Here is a 19,175-nt window from a genome sequence, read left to right as displayed (position 1 = left end):
AAAGAGTTCCAGGCCACTGCATATCACCCTGCTTGAAAGCCAGGAGTGAACCATGCCTTTGGCTCCTGCGCCTCCAGGTTACTGACTAGAGATGTGGAGACCTGGGTGTTTTGAAAGAAAACACAAAACCTTAAACATGGCCGGCCATATGGGACACACATGGTCCAGAGTTCTTGGTGCTTTGAGGCAGCCTTCTGCCTGTTCAGACTTAGAAACACATCATTCTCTTCTGCTGTCCACTTCACTTCCTCCACCTTTTCTCTGTTCACTAGGGTTGTTTTTCCTAGTATTCACCCAGCTTGAAGCCCTTATCCCTGTGTCTGAGAAGTAAGATTTGATCCCTTGGAAGGACTATAGTTGAATAGGCCAGATCTCTCTTTACAGTGGAAAAGAATTCATGAAAAGGGGGAGAGTGCCCTAGGCACTCCATCCCCACCCCAAAAGTAGCACCACACCATGTTGGTAGTCTGCATTACCCCTTTCTTTGAGGCCCTTGCCAGGGATGTGGGTTCTTTAGTAAATTAATTGACTGAGTTGTTAGAGGTGTCAGAATTGTACTTGATTATACTTTTGTTCTGTGGACTAGGATTCCAAAAGAAATTACAGTGAGTAATATTCATCAGGCCATTTGCAACATTCCTTTTCTGGACTTTCTCACAAACAAACACATGGGAATATTGAATGAGGATCAATAAACAACACCGAAGATGGTTCTAGAAAAACAGAATTTGAAGCTGTATCTGAAGTATATAAACTGTGGTTATTCTCGTGTTTGGGGAAGAAGGTGGTTTTCTCTGTACTTCAGAATGTCATGACGACCAAACCATTGCCTCTACCTGAGTATAACATCAGTTCCAGATGAAGCCCTTTCAAGGCAGCGTATTTCCCAACTTTGGAGGGAAGTTGAATGGATTGCATTCCCTTACTTCGTAAAGACTCCAGAGGGGTCTTAGAGTAGGACCAGGTCGTTTCTCCTTGGGGTGTGCTGGAACTTGGCTTCCCAGGAGGCAGAAGTGAGCTTGGAAGACTGGAGGATTATCCCTCTGTGGGCTGGGGTCGACCTGAAGAGGGATTCAGCCTTGCACTTGAGCAAATGAGTCTCTGCTCCTACCTCAGCCTCACTGGAAGGTCTGCATCCCCCTGGTCCACATGAGTCAGCTGCAGGAGGCAATGCCAGTGTCAGAGCAGTGTCAAGGAACAGACAAATTCCAGTGGGCATTAAGACCGTGGAAACCCAGAAGAGTGAATGCTCTATCAGTGTACGTAGCATCCTCGGCCATCTGTGTGCTGAGCCAAGAGCTGGCTCCTCCTCCTCTGTGTCGAGTGGCCGGGGAGCAACCTGGGGACACATTCTGCAGAGACTGTCCTCTCAGTGGACCTAGAATCCTGTTCTCTGCCAACAAGTTTCTCCTAAGATGAAAAGTGTTTAAAAGAAACACCCATGAGTGCCTTACCACTGGAGAGAACTCAAGTCCAGAGCCCAGGCTCAGCAGCAAGAGAAAAAGCTCATGCCCAGAAGCAAAGACCCTCAGTGAGAAGAGAGCAGACCCAGGGAGGTGACCCACTACCAAGTACATGGACACTGGAAGCCTCTCCCTCTCCTCATGTGCTCGGTGTCATGGGGGCAAAGGAAAGACCTTAGTCTTGCTCTGCTCAAAGAAAATTTAAAACGATTTAATCCAAGTAACAACATTGATGTTATCATAGGTTTTAAAGATGTTTGTGCCAAGAAAATAAAGCAGGACGTGGCTGGATAAAGTCTGCCTTTTTTTTTCCTTTTGCACATGCATGTGTGTGGAGGCCAGTGTGCTGTCTTCATCTGTCACTACCTTCTCTTTTGAGACACGGTGCTCAGAACTCACACTTCAGCTAGACTAGCTAACCAGCAAGCTCCAGGGATCCTCCGCCTGCTGTCTGCTCGCACTGTGCTTGCAAGCTCTCACCAGCACGCTCGGCACTCTCCATGAGTACTGGGATCCAAACTCGGGTCTTCAGGCTTATGTGGTGAGCACGCCCCCAAAATCAGTTCTCAGTCTTATATTATTTTTTGCTGTGTGTGTATAGTGTCATGCACATGTGTACAAAGGTCCCACATGTGTGTGGAAGCCGGGTGAGAATGTTAGGTGTCCTCTTTCATATTGCTTCATGGAGACAGTCTCACTAAGCCCAGAGCTGTGTTGTTTTGTTGTGAGTGTGTGAGGTAGAGGCTCTTTCTAGCCCAGGCCAACCTGGAACTCACTGTTGTACTCCTAGGTTGGCCTTGAACTCTCCCACATCTGCCTTCCGCCTCCCGAGTGCTGGGATTAAAGGCATGCACCGCCACAGCTGGCTCAGGCGTTCTCAGATAACCTCCCACAAGCAGACCGACAGGCAGGCACACAGCTTTGTTCAGTGACTGCGCTGAGTGCGACCCACAGGGGTGAAGATCCCAATGAAAACACAATTACTTCTTTTGGTTTTTTTCCAGAATTATTTCTTGTGTGAAATTGTACTTCTCTCAGAGTATGTAATGAAACTGTGTGGCATAATGTATACAGTAACCCTTTGAGTGTTGGTGGTGGGTCTGCCTGAGTTGAGCTCTCAGTACTTGGTTGGCTCCTTTCTTTGCTAAGCAGGTCAGAAAGCACTGGGGTGGGGTGGAGGCACAGGCTTTTGTGGTCTGAATTAATTGCTGTACTTTCCAGTCTGGCCTCGAGCCTCCTGCCTTCACCTTTACAGCAACTTTCTACCGGCATGCACCACCCCAGCCAGCAACCATTCTACTTCCCAGGGAGAACGTGCAGCTATGCAAAACAAAGGATCATAGTTAAATACAAATGTATGGTGACCATGGACATAATAATTGCAGACAGGCAGTTAGGGGCAAAGGAACACTTCATGAATGAGCTTACGGTTTTTCCCATGCCTTTAACCCCAGCACATCAGGAGGCTGAGATAAGAGAATGGGCCACAGTGAGTCTGTGCCAAGGTCTGAAAGTTACTCTTGCAACGCTGTCTTTACACTGTGACCATCTGTTCTGTTACAGCGTTGCTTAAAAAATTACAAACACGGGCTGGAGAGATGGCTTAGCGGTTAAGCGCTTGCCTGTGAAGCCTAAGGACCCCGGTTCGAGGCTCGGTTCCCCAGGTCCCACGTTAGCCAGATGCACAAGGGGGCGCACGCGCCTGGAGTTTGTTTGCAGAGGCTGGAAGCCCTGGTGCGCCCATTCTCTCTCTCTCCCTCTATCTGTCTCTCTCTGTGTCTGTCGCTCTCAAAATAAATAAATAAATAAATAAAAATTACAAACATGCAGAAGTGTCAAAGCTAAAAGGCTCTGAAAACTATGGAGTTTTTGAAAATTTCTGCAAGGAGGCATTGGGATACAATCCAAGGAAGTAGTTTACAGGGGAGCAGATCTCACATAAAGGGTCACAGCAGGAGCCATGAGGACACCATGAGAGGGCCAGCAGTTGAGAGGAAGTTCTTTGTTAGCCTCAGCTGCACTGCACGCTGCCATTCACCAGAGCCTAGCTTTTGTCTTTTTCAAAAATTTATTTTTGAAGCCAGGCGTGGTGGCGCACGCCTTTAATCCCAGCACTTGGGAGGGGAGGCAGAGGTAGGAGGATCACTGTGAGTTCGAGGCCACCCTGAGACTACATAGTGAATTCCAGGTCAGCCTGGGCTAGAGTGAGACTCTACCTAGAAAAAGAAAAGTTTTGCTGGGTATGGTAGCACACGCCTTTAATCCTAGCACACTGGAGGCAGAGGTAGGAGGATTTCTATGACAGTTTGAGGTCACCCTGAGAATACAGAATGAATTCCAGGTCAGCCTGGGCTAGAGTGAGACCCTACCTCGGGAAAAAAAAAAAAAGACTCCCTGCTAATTCTCCAGTGCATTTCTCCTTTGTGCAGGGCAGGGGGGCAGAGGGATGGGGGAGATGCAGACTGGGAGCACATGGCTGGGGCCATGGTCTCAGTTGCTGCTTGGGTCACTCTGGAGGTAATCGGTGCCCTTACTCAGACCCGGAGTGAGAAGGGACGTTGGATAGTAGCCAGGCCTGGTCTTTGATGAAGCTTGGTAGGGAAGCCTATGCATGGCCCTCTTGCGCAGTGAAGAGAGGTTCTGGGCAGCACCTGGCCCATTCAGCTTGTGTCCACAGTTGGCAGCACTGTTGTCAAAGGAGCAGGTCTGCTTCCTGCAGGACAGGTGTGGCAGAGCTGCGAGACCCCCACAGCAAGGAAGAAACCCACAGTTTGGGTGGGGGCCATGCCATGTGACCACTGGCAGGGCATAGGCACCTGGGGCTGAATGCGTGGGCAGACGAGCTGCTTCAGCAGATGGGCCTGGTTGGCCATGCCATGCTGAGCATCACGCGCACAACCACGAGAGCTCCAAGCAAGCAGGCCAGCAAAGGGGGGGGGCCTCACCTCCAGAGGAGAAGTGGAAGTTCCCACTGTGCAGCTAGTGAGGGAGAAGCAGGAGACGGCACCCACGCCCACCCTCACCAAGCCTCCTGGAGGAAGGTGCTGGAGGGCTGAAGTAGAAAGGGGGAGGTAACCTGTAACCCTGACGTCACCCACGTTGACATGCCTCGGTCTTAGAGACATTGAATGTGAAAACCAGTGATTTAGTGGGAGTGGTGGCGCAAGCCTTTAATCCCAGAGGTAGGATCACCGTGAGCTCGAAGCCACCCTGAGACTACATAGTGAATTCCAGGTCAGCCTGGGCTAGCGTGAGACCCTGCCGTGAAAAACCAGTGACTTTGTAGTAACAGGACCCTTTGTGGATACTTATGAAATCATTTTTTCCACTCAGGATGACTCACCAGAAAATTTTCTGGGCTGGAATGAGAGGCCTAGACCTGCCAGAGCTAGCCCCTCTGAGGGGACGCTGCACGGGCCTGATCTCTCATCTCTAGTGGCCTTGAAACCTGAATGCGCGGCAGACTAAAGCCACCTGTGGGTTGGAAAAGAAAAAGGGGCCATAGGGAAATTCTTATAGTTCCTTATTAAAAACTGACAGGCTCTTGGGCACAGACCCCTCAAATGTTTGAAGGGCTGATATGCAAAGAGAACAGGGTTTGGTTCCATAGCAGGTAGTAAAAGTTCCCAGTCACTGTAAGAATGAGCCAACAGGCTTGGGCTGGAGAGGTGGCTTGACGGTTAAGCACTTGCCTGTGAAACCTAAGGACCCTGGTTCAAGGCTCGATTCCCCAGGACCCACGTAAACCAGATGGACAAAGTGGCACATGCATTTGGAGTTCATTTGCAGCAGCTGGCGACCCTGGTGTGCCCATTCTCTATCTGCCTCCTTCTGTGTCTGTCGCTCTCAAATAAATAAATAAAAATAAACCAAAAAAAGGCATAAGTTAATCTACCAAATAGAATAGTTTAAGAATGAACCAACAGGCTTAAGGGTAAGAACTGGCATAATGTTCCAAGATCTTTATGGGAATGAGACATAGGGCACCTTCCAAAAATGCTCCTAATTTCAATGAGTGTGCATGGTCGTTCCCTTCAAGTCCTCTGTTTACTCAATGGGGTGGGGGTGAAAATTGGTAATAAAATAAAGGGTTCCATTCAGCCTTCAGAAACTACCATATATTTTGAGTTTCTCCGCCTAAGAAATGTTTTGTGGAAACATTTGGGAATCCTCTTGGCCATAAAGAAATTGTGTCTTTGGGCTTGGGAGACGGCTTCACGAGTCACGTGCATGCTGTACAAGCCTGAGGACCTGAGGTCGACCTCCACAGGAAAAGCCAGGGAAGGCAGGGACAGGCAGCCGAGCAGAATCTGAGCTCTAACTTCAGTGTGAGACCCTGGCTCAAATAACAAGGTAGAGAACTGAGGAAAGCACCCCGTGCCATCCCCTGGCTCACACACACATATAGCCACTCACACATGCAAAAGGTAAAAAAGAATGTCCTTGAAATTGAAGCCCTGTAATTAATCCTGGAACATTCTCATTACTCAGCATCACGTGACATCAATCACATGCAGGTGATAACCTAAGATTTCTTCCACAACTTGAGCATGTGGGCCTTTATAGAAAAATCCAAGGGTATTGCCTTATTATAGGTTGTCAACTTAAAAGTATCATGCATCTTGGGAAAATCGCCCAAAGTGGGCATTCCTGGTCTATCAAGGTCCTGATAGAGTCTCCGTCCACAGGCCAGTGCAGTTGGCGGCAGAACTGGCTTCAGGATCTTCAGATGTAAAAACTGAAGGATGGCCAGTGGCAGTTTGAAACAAGCCTCCACTCCTGCTAGAGGATGGAAGGGGCAGCTGGAGCTGCTGGTGCTGTGTCCTGCTGCTGCTCTGTGCCGTGCCTGGAGCTAGCGTCCTGTCAGCAGAGGACCTAGCCTGGCGGGTGGGTCATGGACCTGCTCAGCTCACCCAGCAGCCATGATCTCTGCTCCCCACAAAGCTGATGGTCACACATTGAGAATCCGGGGAGCTGAGGCCTGAAAAATGGCAGAAGGGTTTGGTGTGAACTTCTTTACTTCAGGAGCCTGCAAATGGAGGAATGGCCACATCAGTACACGTTTGCCTCAACTCCCTCCAACCCCTGGCTCTGGGGAGAATTCACTGAGCCCTGCAGAAGCTGAAACTACCTACCTAAATGGTGGTGGGGGGGACAACCGCAGAAATTAACGTCACTACATTAGTAGGTCACATGGGTCACAAAGATACTCCATTCTTCTCCATGTACCCTTTTGCTTTTTGTTTAGGATGAATAAGCTAATGAGTCTGGGTGTGCACACACTTTTAATCCCAGCACTCGGGAGGCAGAGGTAGAAGGATCACTGTGAGTTTGAAGCCAGCCTGACACTGCATAGTGACAGGTCAGCCTGGGCTACAGTGAGACCCTACCTCAAAAAACAAAGACGCTAACTAGTCTCCACCTTCTCTAACCTTTTACATAAATGTATTTCTCATTTTTGTTTTCTCCAACTCTTGACCTAGCTGTGCTCAGTTTGATGCTGTCATATTTGGAAGTCACTTTTTCCAGCCGAGTACATGCTTGACGCATGCTCTGTCACTGGGTTACACTCCTACCCTTACAAGTCACTAGCACCCAGTGGTGAAGGGGAGGCTGGGGCTTGGCGGCAGTTACACACCTAAGTCACCAGAGGGCAGCACTAAGCGCTCACACAATTGGTAATGGGTTTGGGGGGAGTTTTGTTGCTATTGTTGTTCTTGGTTTCTTGAGGTAGGGTCTTGCTTTATTCCAGGCTGGCCTAGATTCACTATATAGTCTCAGGGTGGCCTTGAACTCATGGTGATCCTCCTACCTCTGCCTCCTGAGTGCTGGGATTAAAGGCGTGTGCCACCACGCCCAGCTGTATCTTGATTTTCTATTGGTTGGGCACTGCTGTCCCTAACCATAATGCCATCTGATGCCACCAAAATCTGACTCCTGACGCCCATCTTGGCGAAGAGGTCTCTGGTCCCATCCCTGTAGCGCGTACACCCCGCTGACCTGGAAGCTGCTCCCGGGGCCGCTGTCCCATCCAGGGCCGTGGGTTTTGATGACTGCGGCTGCTTTTGGCCTCGTGGATCTCGAGGGCTTTACTTGAGTCCAGGCCTGGAATTCCTGTCTGGAACAGAAGGCAATCACAACCTTGGGCAGGCCTCACCACCGGGGCTGCTGCCCCAGCCTCGGGCTTCTGCCTGTGTCAGGCTGCGCCCTGCTAAACTTGCTTTGGACTCCTCAGGGGTCCATTGTCCCTCTTACACAGAAGTGCAGGTGCGAAAGCTGTACTAGCCACCCTGATCACCTACCTCTGGGTGCTCCTTGAAGCAGTAGAAGGAAGGGCCTCACCATGGCTGTCGGGAGAGCTCAGGCAGCAGCTGAGATGTGCCCATCTTAGTTAGACAGAGAAACCCAGAAGCCAGGCACTTAGAGGGACTCCAGAGGCCTAGAGCGAGTGAAGGCTGTCGCCTCCAGGCCTGGCAGGTACCCACTGAGGTCCAGGGAAATGCCAGCCTGGATAATGTCTAGCACAGCCATGATCAAAACCTGCTTATAGCTGCAGAGGAAAAGACAACTCAGCATTCTAAGTTTTTTTTGTTGTTTTTCCAAGTAGGGTCTCACTCCAGCTCAGGCTGACCTGAAATTCACTGTGTAGTCTCAGGGTGGCCTCAAGCTCCCGGTGATCCTTCTACCTCTGTTTCCTGAGAGCTGGGATTAAAGGTATGCCTAGCTTCTGAGTTTATTTTTTCCCTCACATTTAAAAATATATATTTATTTACTTATTTGAGAGAGAGAAAATTGGCACACCAGGGCCTCCAGCCACTGCTAACAAACTTCAGACTCCACCTTGTGCATCTGGTTTCTGTGGATTCTGGGGAATTGAATCTAGGTCCTTAGGCTTCGCAGACAAGCACCTTACCACTAAGCCATCTCTTCAGCCCTTCCCTCACGTTTTTTGTCTTAACTCATGCAAAAGAGTGAATTTTAGTATTCATCTGCAAAAACAGATCTGCAAGCTGGTCTGGCCTAGAGCAGGTCAATGAGATCCCGTGAGCCTGCAGGGAGGTGTTAGAGGAAGGAGCCAGTTTCTCTGCAGTGACAGACAGGCTGGCCCAGCCTCGCTTCCCTGGAAGTAGCTTTTCCTCGGAGAGAAGACCAGAGACCTGAATTAGCTGTCCCTTGGAGCCAAGGAGACCTCTCAATCCAGTCGGCGTCCCTACCGACCCCATGACCACAGGAGAACCTGGTGATGCTCCGGGAAGCCAGCTGGCCGCCGGCACCTTCCTGTGCTGGGCTGCTCTCACCACCCGGCAACCCTGCCTCGGCCTGGCTTCTGGCCCTGAGGCCAACAAAAGCCTTTTCTTCTTGGCAGCACTGCAGCTGAGCCTTGCTGGGAAGGCAGCATGGGTGAAGAAAGCAAGGTCTGTTATGGTCAACTCTCAAGGAGGCTTGGGTGCCAGGAAGAGCTGGGTCAGGCCTGTCAGGGAACTTTTGCCTCTGGAGCTGCAAAACTGAAGCTTGGCTGCCCAAGGCGAGTGCTCTTCCTCCCGGGAACCACGTCCTCAACAGGCCCGTCTTTCCCACCTGTCTCTCACGCCTGCGCTAAGCCGCAGAGCTGGCAGCCTGAGCCAGCTGCCCTGGGGTAGCTTAAGGGCCCCCAAAGCAGGAAGGACCCAGTGCAGTCCCTGGGGACAAGAGGCAGCAGGACTTGGCGGCTGCCCATGCAGGAGGAAGGCAGACTATGGCCCAGGCCAAGATAAATTGTGTGTGTGGGGGGGTGCCTCACTGTGCCAGCTTGTGCCACCCATTACAATGATGTCCCGAGCACGTTCCAGCATTAGCCACATCTCATGGACCTTAGCCAGGCACGGACCAAAGCACTGGCTAGCTCAGAGGGAACCCTAGTTGCCAGGCTTTGGGAGGATCCTGCCGAGTTGAGAGACCTAGGCTGGTTGCATAAGAACCCATCTGGCCATCTGGCAATGCAGCAAGGCAGGTCAATGCTCCCATGGAAACTGGAAGTCAGGGGGAGCAAAATCTGCTAGCAGGGAGAGATTGAGGCCTAGGAGTCCCTAGCACTGAATGACTGTAGGTCAGGAGTAGCCGTGCACCCACTCTGATTTGTTTGGGGTCCCCAGATCCATTTGTTTCCTGGATTTCTGCAAGTGTGCTTAGATTGCACACATCTTGCAAAAGGAAAGGCAGGATGGAGTTGCTCCAGCCAGATCCTAGAGGATGAGAGTCCTGGAGACTAAAATGTGGTGCAGGGAGTGGGAGCGAAGTTCAGTGGTGACCCTGCGTTTGCCCGGGCTGAGGGCAGGGGTGGGCAGCAAGCTCTTGCTACTCCAGCCCTCTGAGGAAGGAGAGAGCTCCAGGCAGAGCTTACACTCCAGGTCATGAAACTGCCCGTCTGTCAGTGCCTTTCCACTGCTAGCTCGAGGACTCGGTTCAAGAAACTGGCTCTAAAGCTGGAGAGATGGCTTAGCAGTTAAGCGCTTGGACCCATGTTAGCTAGATGCACAAGGGGGCGCACGCGTCTGGAGTTTGTTTGCAGTGGATTGAGGCCCTGGTGCGCCCATTCTCTCTCTCTCTGCCTCTTTCTCTGTCACTTTCAAATAAATAATCAAAAAAATTTAAAAAAAAATACTAAATACCTAAAAGAAAAGTAAGCTAGCCAGGCGTGGTGGCTCACGCCTTTAATCCCAGCACTCAGGAGGCAGAGGTAGGAGGATCACCGTTAGTTCAAGGCTACCCTGAGACTACATAATGAATTCCAGGTCAGCCTGGGCGAGAGTGAGACCCTATCTCCAAAAAAAAAAAATCAAATAAACTGGCTCTAAGGAGATGGCCTCTTAGGAAATGAGAACCTAAGGGGGCTACAAATGTGGGGTCTGAGCTTCCACTCCAGTGCTGTTCAGACCAGCAGCTCAGTTCATTTTAGCTAGGACAGTGATAACAGAGCCCTGGCGGGGGAGGGCGGGTTCCTGTGTGTAATGAGTGACAATTACCTTAGCAGCAGCAGAGCTGAGTGGACCCCAGAGGACATTCAAGCCCAGCGTAAGTACCAATGGGAGGGAGAGGCAGCCTCCCACGGCCCAGCTTTGCCGGAATATCTCTAGTGAGAAGGGCTGGTAATCCCATCTCCAAGTGGCCCAGTGCGTATGAGGACGGCTCCCTTTCCTTCGTAGCACACCCCACTCTCTCTGGCCCCTAGAACCTTGACCATGACAAGATGCTGCACATGCAGAACCACTGGCTTGTGACCTTGCACCGTTCAGACCCCTCCTGCTGGGGATTCGGATCTGCCCGTGGTTGGGGCCTGGGAGCAGAGACTCCTCTGTACCCTGCCACCAACTGTGACACTCAAGTTCCAGGCAGCTCAGCTCGAGCTAGTGAGAGCAAGATCAGCCCCGCCATCCACCCCATCAAAGAACTTTAAAAAGTGAGAAGCTAGGGAGGAGTATGTCCTGCTTCTCACTTGGTCAGTGTATGTTTAAGATCCTCTGCCAGGCACAGTATCCCATCCTATGACAGGACCATAACTAACCCATCCCCACATCAGGACAACAGCGTTGTGCCAATCTACACAGCGTTTCCACAGTGCCTGTCTATCCCGGAGCGCCCACCCCACCTTCAAGGAACTTAACGAGAATCTTCTAAAAGAACTGAAATACTTGCGAAAAGAGCAGCAGTGTTTTCAGTAGCTCGAAACTAAGGGTCACCTTATTTGTTCAATAAGTATGCAAATAAATTAGGGTATATAGATGTACACCCATAAGGCTAACACAGTGTTCATTTATTAAAATTCAAAGTATCTAGTAGAATGGTTAAACATCTGCAACAGAATGGCACCACGAGGCTGGAGAGAGGGCTTAGCGGCTAAAGTATTTGCCTGCAAAGCCAAAGGACCTTGGTTCAATTCCCCAGGACCCACTAAGCCAGCTGCACAAGGGGGGCACATGAGTCTGGAGTTCGTTTGTAGGGGCTGGAGGGCCTGTCCTGTCCATTCTGTTTCTCTCTCTCTCTCCCCTTCCCTCCCTCTCTGCCTCTCTCTCAAATAAATTAAAACATTTTTTAAAGGAATGGTACCACGAAAAAGTTAAGAATGGCACCAAGGAGGAATATGAGAGCATACCCACTGTGATGCACATCAAAAATTTAAGCCGTGGTGGTGCACACCTTTGATGCCAGCACTCAGGAGGCAGAGGTAGGAGAATCGCAGTGCTTTCGAGGCCACCCTGCGACTACATAGTGAATTCTACGTCAGGGGGACTAGAGCGAGACCCTACTCCCCTCAAAACAAACAACAACAAGAACTTAAGAGCCTGGTGTGGATGTGATGGCTCCCACCTTTAATCGCAACACTCAGGAGGCTGAGGTCAGAGAATCGCTGTGAGTTCGAGGCCATCCTGGGCTTGTATAGAGTAAGCTCCAGGCCAGCCTAGACTAGAATGAACCCCTGCCCCCCCCCCACACACACACACGAGCTCCTGCCTCAAAACACAGGTGAGAAAGGGAGAGAGAGCAGGCATGGAGTAGGAGGAGGGTGAGGGGCAGAGGCGATATTTATTTCCGCCACCTCCAGTCCCACAGCGTGCATGCATCGCTTCTGAGTGGAGAGAGGCGAGAACCCTCAACTGTCCAGGAGCAGAGTTGCTTGGGATGACCACTCACAACCAGCCCCGGAGGGTTCCGGATACCTTCCCTGCGGGCCCGGGCCAGAGAGCTGGGAGCCCACCCCGCAGAAGTTGGAGGGGGCAGGCGCGGGGGGGGGGAGCTCCCCGAAACCCGAGGCGCTCCCTCACTCTGGATCGCAGAGCCAGGATGGGGAGGACCACGGAGGTCACCTCCACGCCTATCCCCGCTCCAGATGCCCCCCCACGCCACCCCCGCCCCGGCCGTACCTGTAAGACGTGGTGGCCGCCGCCGCGTCCGCGTCGCCCACGGGCAGCACGTAGATGCCCCCGGCGGCGGACTTGGCCCGGAGCCCGCGCCTCGGGGTGGCATCCCGGGTCCCCGCGGGCGCCGTCCGCACGCCGAAGTCGCGCTGGTACTGCGTGAGCGGCACGTCGGGCCCCGGGTCCCGAGCGCCCGCGGGGGACGCGCCCCTGCGCGAGGCGGCGGCGGCGGCGGCGGGGCCCGGCTCGTCGCGGTCCAGCTCCGAGTAGCCGTGCAGGGTGAGCGGCACGGCGACGTCGGAGCGGTCCAGCTGGTTCCAGCGCCGCGCCAGGCAGCACAGGCGGCTGATGCACGGCCACGCCATGCCGGCCGGGCCCGCGCCCGCTCGCCCGCCGGGATCCCCGCGCGCCCGCCCGCCGCCGCCCCGCCCTCCCCGCGCCGCCGCAGCGCCGCCCCCCGGCCCGCGGTGGGCCCCCGGGCAGCCGCACCACTCGCCGCCGCCGCCGCCGGCCTGGACCTGGAGAGATCGCGAGCGGGGGGAGGCTGCACCGTCGCCCCGGGGGCCCCCACCCTCCCCGAAGACCGTTTCAGGACCGAATCCAAAGTTTCCCCACGTTACCTTATAAGCCGGGTCTGGAGGCTCAGGGCCGAGGACCCCGTAGACAGCGCCTCGGGATCGTCCTGGGCCAGCAGCCGGCAGTCAGCGCCAGGAGGCTGCTGCAATGTACTGGAACTATGCGTGGACACCGAGGGGAAGGGCAGCAGTGACAGGAACGAAGAGGACTTGGGGGTCGGTTGTGCTTCCCAAAGAACACGTTTCAGTCGGCCGTGAGTCACCAGATATTTGCCTTAAACTGTGCTAGTTTAAACTGTGACAACCGATCCCGTTTTTTAAAAAAGAAAAATGTATATACATACTATATATATATATATATATATATATATATATATATATAATATAACATAATTATTTGCAAGGAGAAAGAAATAGAGACATAATGAATGAGGGGGCTGGAGAGATGGCTAAGCGGTTAAGGTGCTTGCCTGCAAAGCTTGACTACCTGGGTTCGATTCCCCAGTACCCATGTAAAGACAGATGCACAAAGTAATCACATGCATCTGGAGTTGGTTAGCAATGGCTGAAGGCCCTAGTGTACCTATTCTGTCTCTCTTTCTCTATGCTTGCCAAAAAAAAAAAAAAAAAAAAGGCATTAGCAGCCAATCGGCCTTTCCCTGGGTTCTAAAACCTGTTTCTAAGAATTGACAGCAAGATTAGCTTGGAACAAAGAGACTGCCGCAGTTTGGTCACTATGCACCAAAGTTCCTTCCAAAGTACATGCATAAAACTGTTTAAATACAGAGCCGAAGTCCAGGTAATCCTCAAAGCTAAAGGGGGATTTAATTCCAGGCAGGCTTTCAGAACCAACGCCCTGGCCATGTGAGTGTGACACAGGCCCCCAGGATGCGCTTGCAGATGGATGACCACTAACACAAAGGAAGCAGAATTGCGCCAAGTCCCATCTCAAGGCTGGACTTGGAAGGTGTCTAGCCCTAAAACAACGCTGCCTATCTTAGCTAGAAGTCAGCAAAGTGGCCAATAGCTGCCAGCTGTGGCCAGGCTGTGCCATGGCCCCACAGGCAGCAGCAGAGGAGCCATGCTTACACCAGCAGTCCTGGAACACAGAAAACCTCTTCCACGACCTGAAGCCACATGAGCCCTCCAGGTAGAAATGAGTGTGGAGGGAGACAGCCTGCAAAGGTGCATGTGGGGAACCCCGCAGTCCACAGCAAGATGTCTTTGTGAGCTGTGTGTGCCAGTGCTCTAGCAGATGAAGCTTGGGGATTAAAATAGTCTCTTCCAAACCCCTAAGACTTGCTGACTGGCTAGTTTAGCCAATGTGAGTCCTGGGTTCAGTGAGAGATCCCTGTCTCAAAAAAAAAAAAAAAAGTAAGATAGAAAATGAAGATTCTCAACATCAACACACATATGCACCCAAACATACAAACATGAACACATACACATGCACATACCACACATGCACTGATAATGTCTTATAGGAGGTAAAACCAGGCATGGTGCTGCATGCCAGCAATCCCAGCACTCAGGAGGTGGAAAAACACAACCAACCAAATTTGTCATCTTTAAGAAGAAAAAAAGGAAGCACTTGCCTGCAAAGCTTAGTGACCAGAGTTCAATTCCCAGGATCCATGTAAAGCCAGATGCACAAAGTGGTGCATGTATCCAGTAAAAAAAAGAAAAGGGGCTGGAGAGATGGCCTAGCGGTTAAATGCTTGCCTGTGAAGCCTAAGGACCCCGGTTCTAGGCTTGGTTCCCCAGGTCCCACGTTAGCCAGATGCACAAGGGGGCGCACGCGTCTGGAGTTCGTTTGCAGAGGCTGGAGGCCCTGGCGCACCCATTCTCTCTCTCTCTGTCACTTTCAAATAAATAAATAAAAATAAACCAAAAAATTTTTAAAAAAAAAAAAAGAAAAGAAAAAGAGCACTTTAATTTTGCAGAGCTGGGTGCGTATATAGCATACCACTGAGTTGTACCCCTAGGACCTCTTTCCTTGTTCTTTCTTCAGACACGTGAAAGAGCACTTACTACAGGCTAGGTTAGTGCTGGATGCCCTCAAGAGGTGTAGTGTGTGTATGTGATGACAGGCATGTTGGTGCAATAGCAACGGATAAATCTGGGCTAGAGAAATGGCTCAGCAATTAAGGCTCTTGCCTACAACAGTAACCACTCAAGTTTGATTCCCAGTACCTACGAAAGCCCAGAGGCACAAGGGGGTGCATGTGTCTGGAGTTTGTTTGCAGTAGCTGGAGGCCTTGGAGTGCCCATTCTTTCTCTCTCTCTCTCCCTCTCATCTCTCTCTGCTTGCAAATTTAAAAAAATAGAAATGGATAAATCCAAGATCTTATAAAGAGAAACAAGCAGGCAGGTTGGACTCACCTGGCAGAGGCAGGGGGTGGGTCAGGTATGTAGGCAGTGTGGCAGGTAAGGGTTCAGCCAGAGGGAGCAGAGAGCAAACCAACCACAGCTTGGCAGCCACACAAGAAGTTTATGTTTTCAGAATTGGAGAGATGGCTCAGCCGTTAAAGACACTTGCTTACAAAGCCTGAAGGGTCAAGTTCAATTCCCCAGTACCCACAAAGCCAGATGCACAAATTAGTGCATGTTTCTGGAGTTCCTGTTTGCAGTGGCAGTAGCTCCTGGTGCACCCATTCTCTCCAAAATATTTTTTTTAATATTTTTTTAGCTGGGTGTGGTGGTGCACGCCTTTAATCCCAGCACTCGGGAGGCAGAGGTGAGGATTGCCATGAGTTCGAGGCCACCCTGAGACTCCATATTGAATTCCAGGTCAGCCTGGGCTAGAGTGAGACCCTACCTCGTAAAACAAACAACAACAACAACAAAAGAAACACCAGACAGACAATGGGCACACCAGGGTCTCTAGCCACTGCAAAGGAACTCTAAACACATGTGCTACCTTGTGCATCTGGCTTATGTGAATACTAGGGAATTGAACCTGAGCCCTTAGGCTTCCCAGGCAAGTACCTTAACCGCTAAGCCATCTCTCCAGTCATTCATGTAGGCTTTTGTGAGCAGCCTGATGCTCTGACATCAGGACACTTGTGGAGAATGTGGTTCTCCCCAGTCTAAAGGCTCTAGCACTGAACTGAGGGACTTTGTGGGTGGGGAAGTGCTCCAAAACATTTTGAAAAATTATTTGAAGGCCAGGCATGGTGGTGCACGCTTTTTTGTTTTTGTTTATTTTTATTTATTTATTTATTTATTTGAGAGTGACAGAGAGAGAAAGAGGCAGAGAGAGAGAGAGAGAATGGGTCCACCAGGGTCTCCAGCCACTGCAAATGAACTCCAGATGCATCTGGCTTACGGGGGTACTGGGGAATAAAGCCTCAAACTGGGGTCCTTAGGCTTCACAGGCAAGTACTTAACTGCTAAGCCATCTCTTCAGCCCCTGGTGCACACTTTTAATCCCAGCACTACAGAGGCCATGGTAGGAGCATCACTGAGTTCAAGGCCAGCCTGAGACTACACACAGAATTCCACGTTAGCCTAGGCAAGATCAAGATCCTACTTCCAAAAAAAAAAAGTTACTTGAGGGCTGGAGAAATGGCTTAATGGCTAAGGCATTTGCCTACAAAGCTAAAGGACCCAGGTTTGATTCCCAGGACCCAAGTAAGCCAGATACACAAGGTGGCACATGTGTCTGGAGTTCATTTGCAGCAGCTAGAGGCCTGGGTGCACCCAATCTCTCAGATAAAAAAATAAATGATTTGAAGCCGGGTGTGGTGGCACACGCCTTTAATCCCAGCACTCGGGAGGCAGAGGTAGGAGGATCGCTGTGAGTTTGAGGCCTACATAGTGAATTCCAGGTCAGCCTGGGCTTGAGTAAGACCCTACCTCGAAAAACCAAAAAATTAAAATTAAAATTAAAAAATGTATGTAGCCTAGGCAGGCTGAGTTTGCAATCCTATGTCAGTCCCTCATGTCTTGAGATTATAGGTGTGTGCGTGCTACCCATCCTGGCTTTCTACATACTTCTTCCCTAACTGCCAGAGAACAGAGACAGAAGAGACATGTCTTTACCACCTCCTTCTGGTCTGCCATAGCAAGATGTGAACCTGAGGTGTTTGCCTGAGGCCTTCTATCCCATCTCCTGCCTCATCCGTTACAGGGTTAACACAGAAATGTCACAGCAAAGCACTGTGGTCCACCCCCACTGCCAGCACCTACTCATTCTCTTGCTAACAAAAAGGAGAGCTGGGCTAAAATTCTCCCTTCTGGAAAGGATACTAGTTTAGAAAAGAAACATCTCTCTCTCTGCCTGCCTGCTAAGTTGCACTTCTCAGGAAAAGCATGTACAGACTGGTGGGGAAAAGATATAAATAATTATCAGTGAGTCTGGGGATGCAGCTCAGTTCAATGTTATCTTAGGCTACACAGGTTAAGTCTGAGGCCAGCTTGGAATGCATGAGGCCCTGTCTCAAAAAGGTGTGGGTGTGGGTGTGTGTGTGGAGGGGGGCTAGAGAGATGTTTCAGTGGTAAAGGCACTTGCCTGCAAAGCCTAATGACCCAGGTTCGATTCCCAGTACCCACATGAAGCCAGATGCACAAAGAGCTCATGCGTCTGGAGTTTGTTTGCAGTGGCTAGAGGCTCTGGTGTGCTCATTTTTTTTCTCTCTCTCTCTGATTGCAACTAAATTAAAAAAATAAATTGGGCTGGAGAGATGGCTTAGTGATTAAATGCTTGCCTGTGAAGCCTAAAGACCCTGGTTCAAGGCTCAATTCCCCAGGACCCACGTTAGCCAGATGCACAAGGGGATGCATGCATCTGAAGTTCATTTTCAGTGGCTGGAGGGCCTGGTGCACCCATTCTCTCTCTCTATCTGCTTCTTTCTCTCTCTGTCACTCTCAAATAAATAAATAAAAATAAACAAAAAAAAACCTGAAAAAAATTTAATTAGTTAAAAGGAAAGAATCAGGCCGGGTGTGGTGATGTACACCTTTAATCCCAGCATTTGGGAGGCAGGAGAATTGCTGTGAATTTGAGGCTACCCTGAGGCTATAGTGAATTACAGATCGGCCTGGGCTAGAGTGAGACCCTACCTTGAAGAAGAAAAAAAAAAAAGGAGGCAAGAATCTGTCAAATACTAGAGCTTAAGTAGATGCTGGCTCAAGCTCCACTGCTCTCAGCCTGCTGAGGAGCCTACACTTCTCAAAGTCTACTTCTCAACAGCCCAGTGGTATACACTTAGGGGGAATTATCTGGATAAAGTCAAGGCCCTCAGCATAAGAACAAAAGATTTGAGAGGCAAGAGGACTGCCACAAGTTTGAGGCCACCCCGAGACTACACAGTAAGTTCCAGGTCAGCCTGCCTGGGCTAGAGCGAGACTGTACCTCAAAAAAAAAAAAAAAAAAAAGCCAGATGTGGTGGCGTATGCCTTTAATCCCAGCATTTGGGAGGCAGAGGTAGGAGGATCACTGTGGGTTTGAGGCCACCCTGAGACTATATATAGTGAATTTCAGGTCAGCCTGAGCTAGAGTGAGACCCTACATCAAAAAAGAAAAAGAAAACCAAGTTCCTCAAACCGCACTTCCTCAGTGTAGCTCTATCACAAGGGCAAGGCACGGAGACATGCTCATGACCGGGCCTGCCACTTTCGGACCCTGCTTCAACTGGGGTACAGTTTCAAACGCAAGATAGATATAACAGGGTCAAATTTATGTCAAAACTTACCCAAGTCACTTCCTGCTCTTAATTTAACTACAATCTTAACCTAGAAAGCAAAACTAAGGCCAAAAGTAGTTTTTGTATGTGCCACTGGCTGTCAGAAACACTAGCTTTTTGGGGAATATTTAGAAAGCCTTGGAGCTGTGGTGACTGGATGTAAAGACTCTTTGAAGCGGGTTGGGAAGGTGGGGTGGGATTTCAGGTGTTCTGGCCCAGTCCCACTCTGCCGCACTGTTGACTGGCTTTCTGCTCAGGCCTGCCAGGCTTCCCCACCATGATGGGCTCTCCCCTCTGCAACTATAAGCTGAATTCAACCCTTTTCTTTCCATAACTTGGGTGTTTTATCCCAGCAATGAGAAAGTAACTGATACAATGAAGATACCCTCCAATTTTTACTGTCAACAAGCTAAGGAATGGGTGTAAGCAGAGCTGCCAAAGGCCAGGCTCCTGTCACAACCAATCAGGACACCCCTGGCTCCAACCATGTCAGGTATAACAACCAACAGCAAGATGCTAGAAAGCACCAGTGCACTGAAAGAGGAAACACACACCTGG

The 19,175-nt window shown here is 50.5% G+C and overlaps 2 protein-coding genes across 8 annotated transcripts in view; one reads left to right on the top strand and one right to left on the bottom strand.

Annotated features, from left to right (window-relative positions):
* The window catches only part of Yeats2 (YEATS domain containing 2), a 101,634-nt gene extending 99,876 nt beyond the window's left edge, over positions 1 to 1,758 (top strand). For all 7 annotated transcript variants that reach the window (XM_045148968.1, XM_045148965.1, XM_045148967.1 and 4 more), the window contains one exon: positions 587 to 1,758. In XM_045148968.1, coding sequence (XP_045004903.1) covers positions 587 to 695 — 109 coding nt within the window. In that variant the 3' untranslated portion in view covers positions 696 to 1,758. The remainder of the gene's footprint in view (positions 1 to 586) is intronic.
* Positions 1,759 to 5,559: 3,801 nt separating this feature from the next.
* Map6d1 (MAP6 domain containing 1) lies at positions 5,560 to 12,720 on the bottom strand. Its single transcript, XM_004654534.2, has 3 exons — positions 12,362 to 12,720; positions 7,464 to 7,581; positions 5,560 to 6,492 (listed from the first exon to the last, which is right to left on the bottom strand). Exons 1-3 carry the CDS (start codon positions 12,718 to 12,720, stop codon positions 6,415 to 6,417), a joined length of 555 nt encoding a protein of 184 aa, XP_004654591.2. The 3' UTR covers positions 5,560 to 6,414.
* Positions 12,721 to 19,175: the final 6,455 nt, after the last annotated feature.

Source organism: Jaculus jaculus, chromosome 5, assembly GCF_020740685.1.
Source record: "Jaculus jaculus isolate mJacJac1 chromosome 5, mJacJac1.mat.Y.cur, whole genome shotgun sequence".
NCBI lineage: Eukaryota > Metazoa > Chordata > Mammalia > Rodentia > Dipodidae > Jaculus > Jaculus jaculus.
The sequence above is the reverse complement of the archived record's forward strand: the minus strand, read 5'-3'. Positions and strand labels throughout refer to the sequence as shown.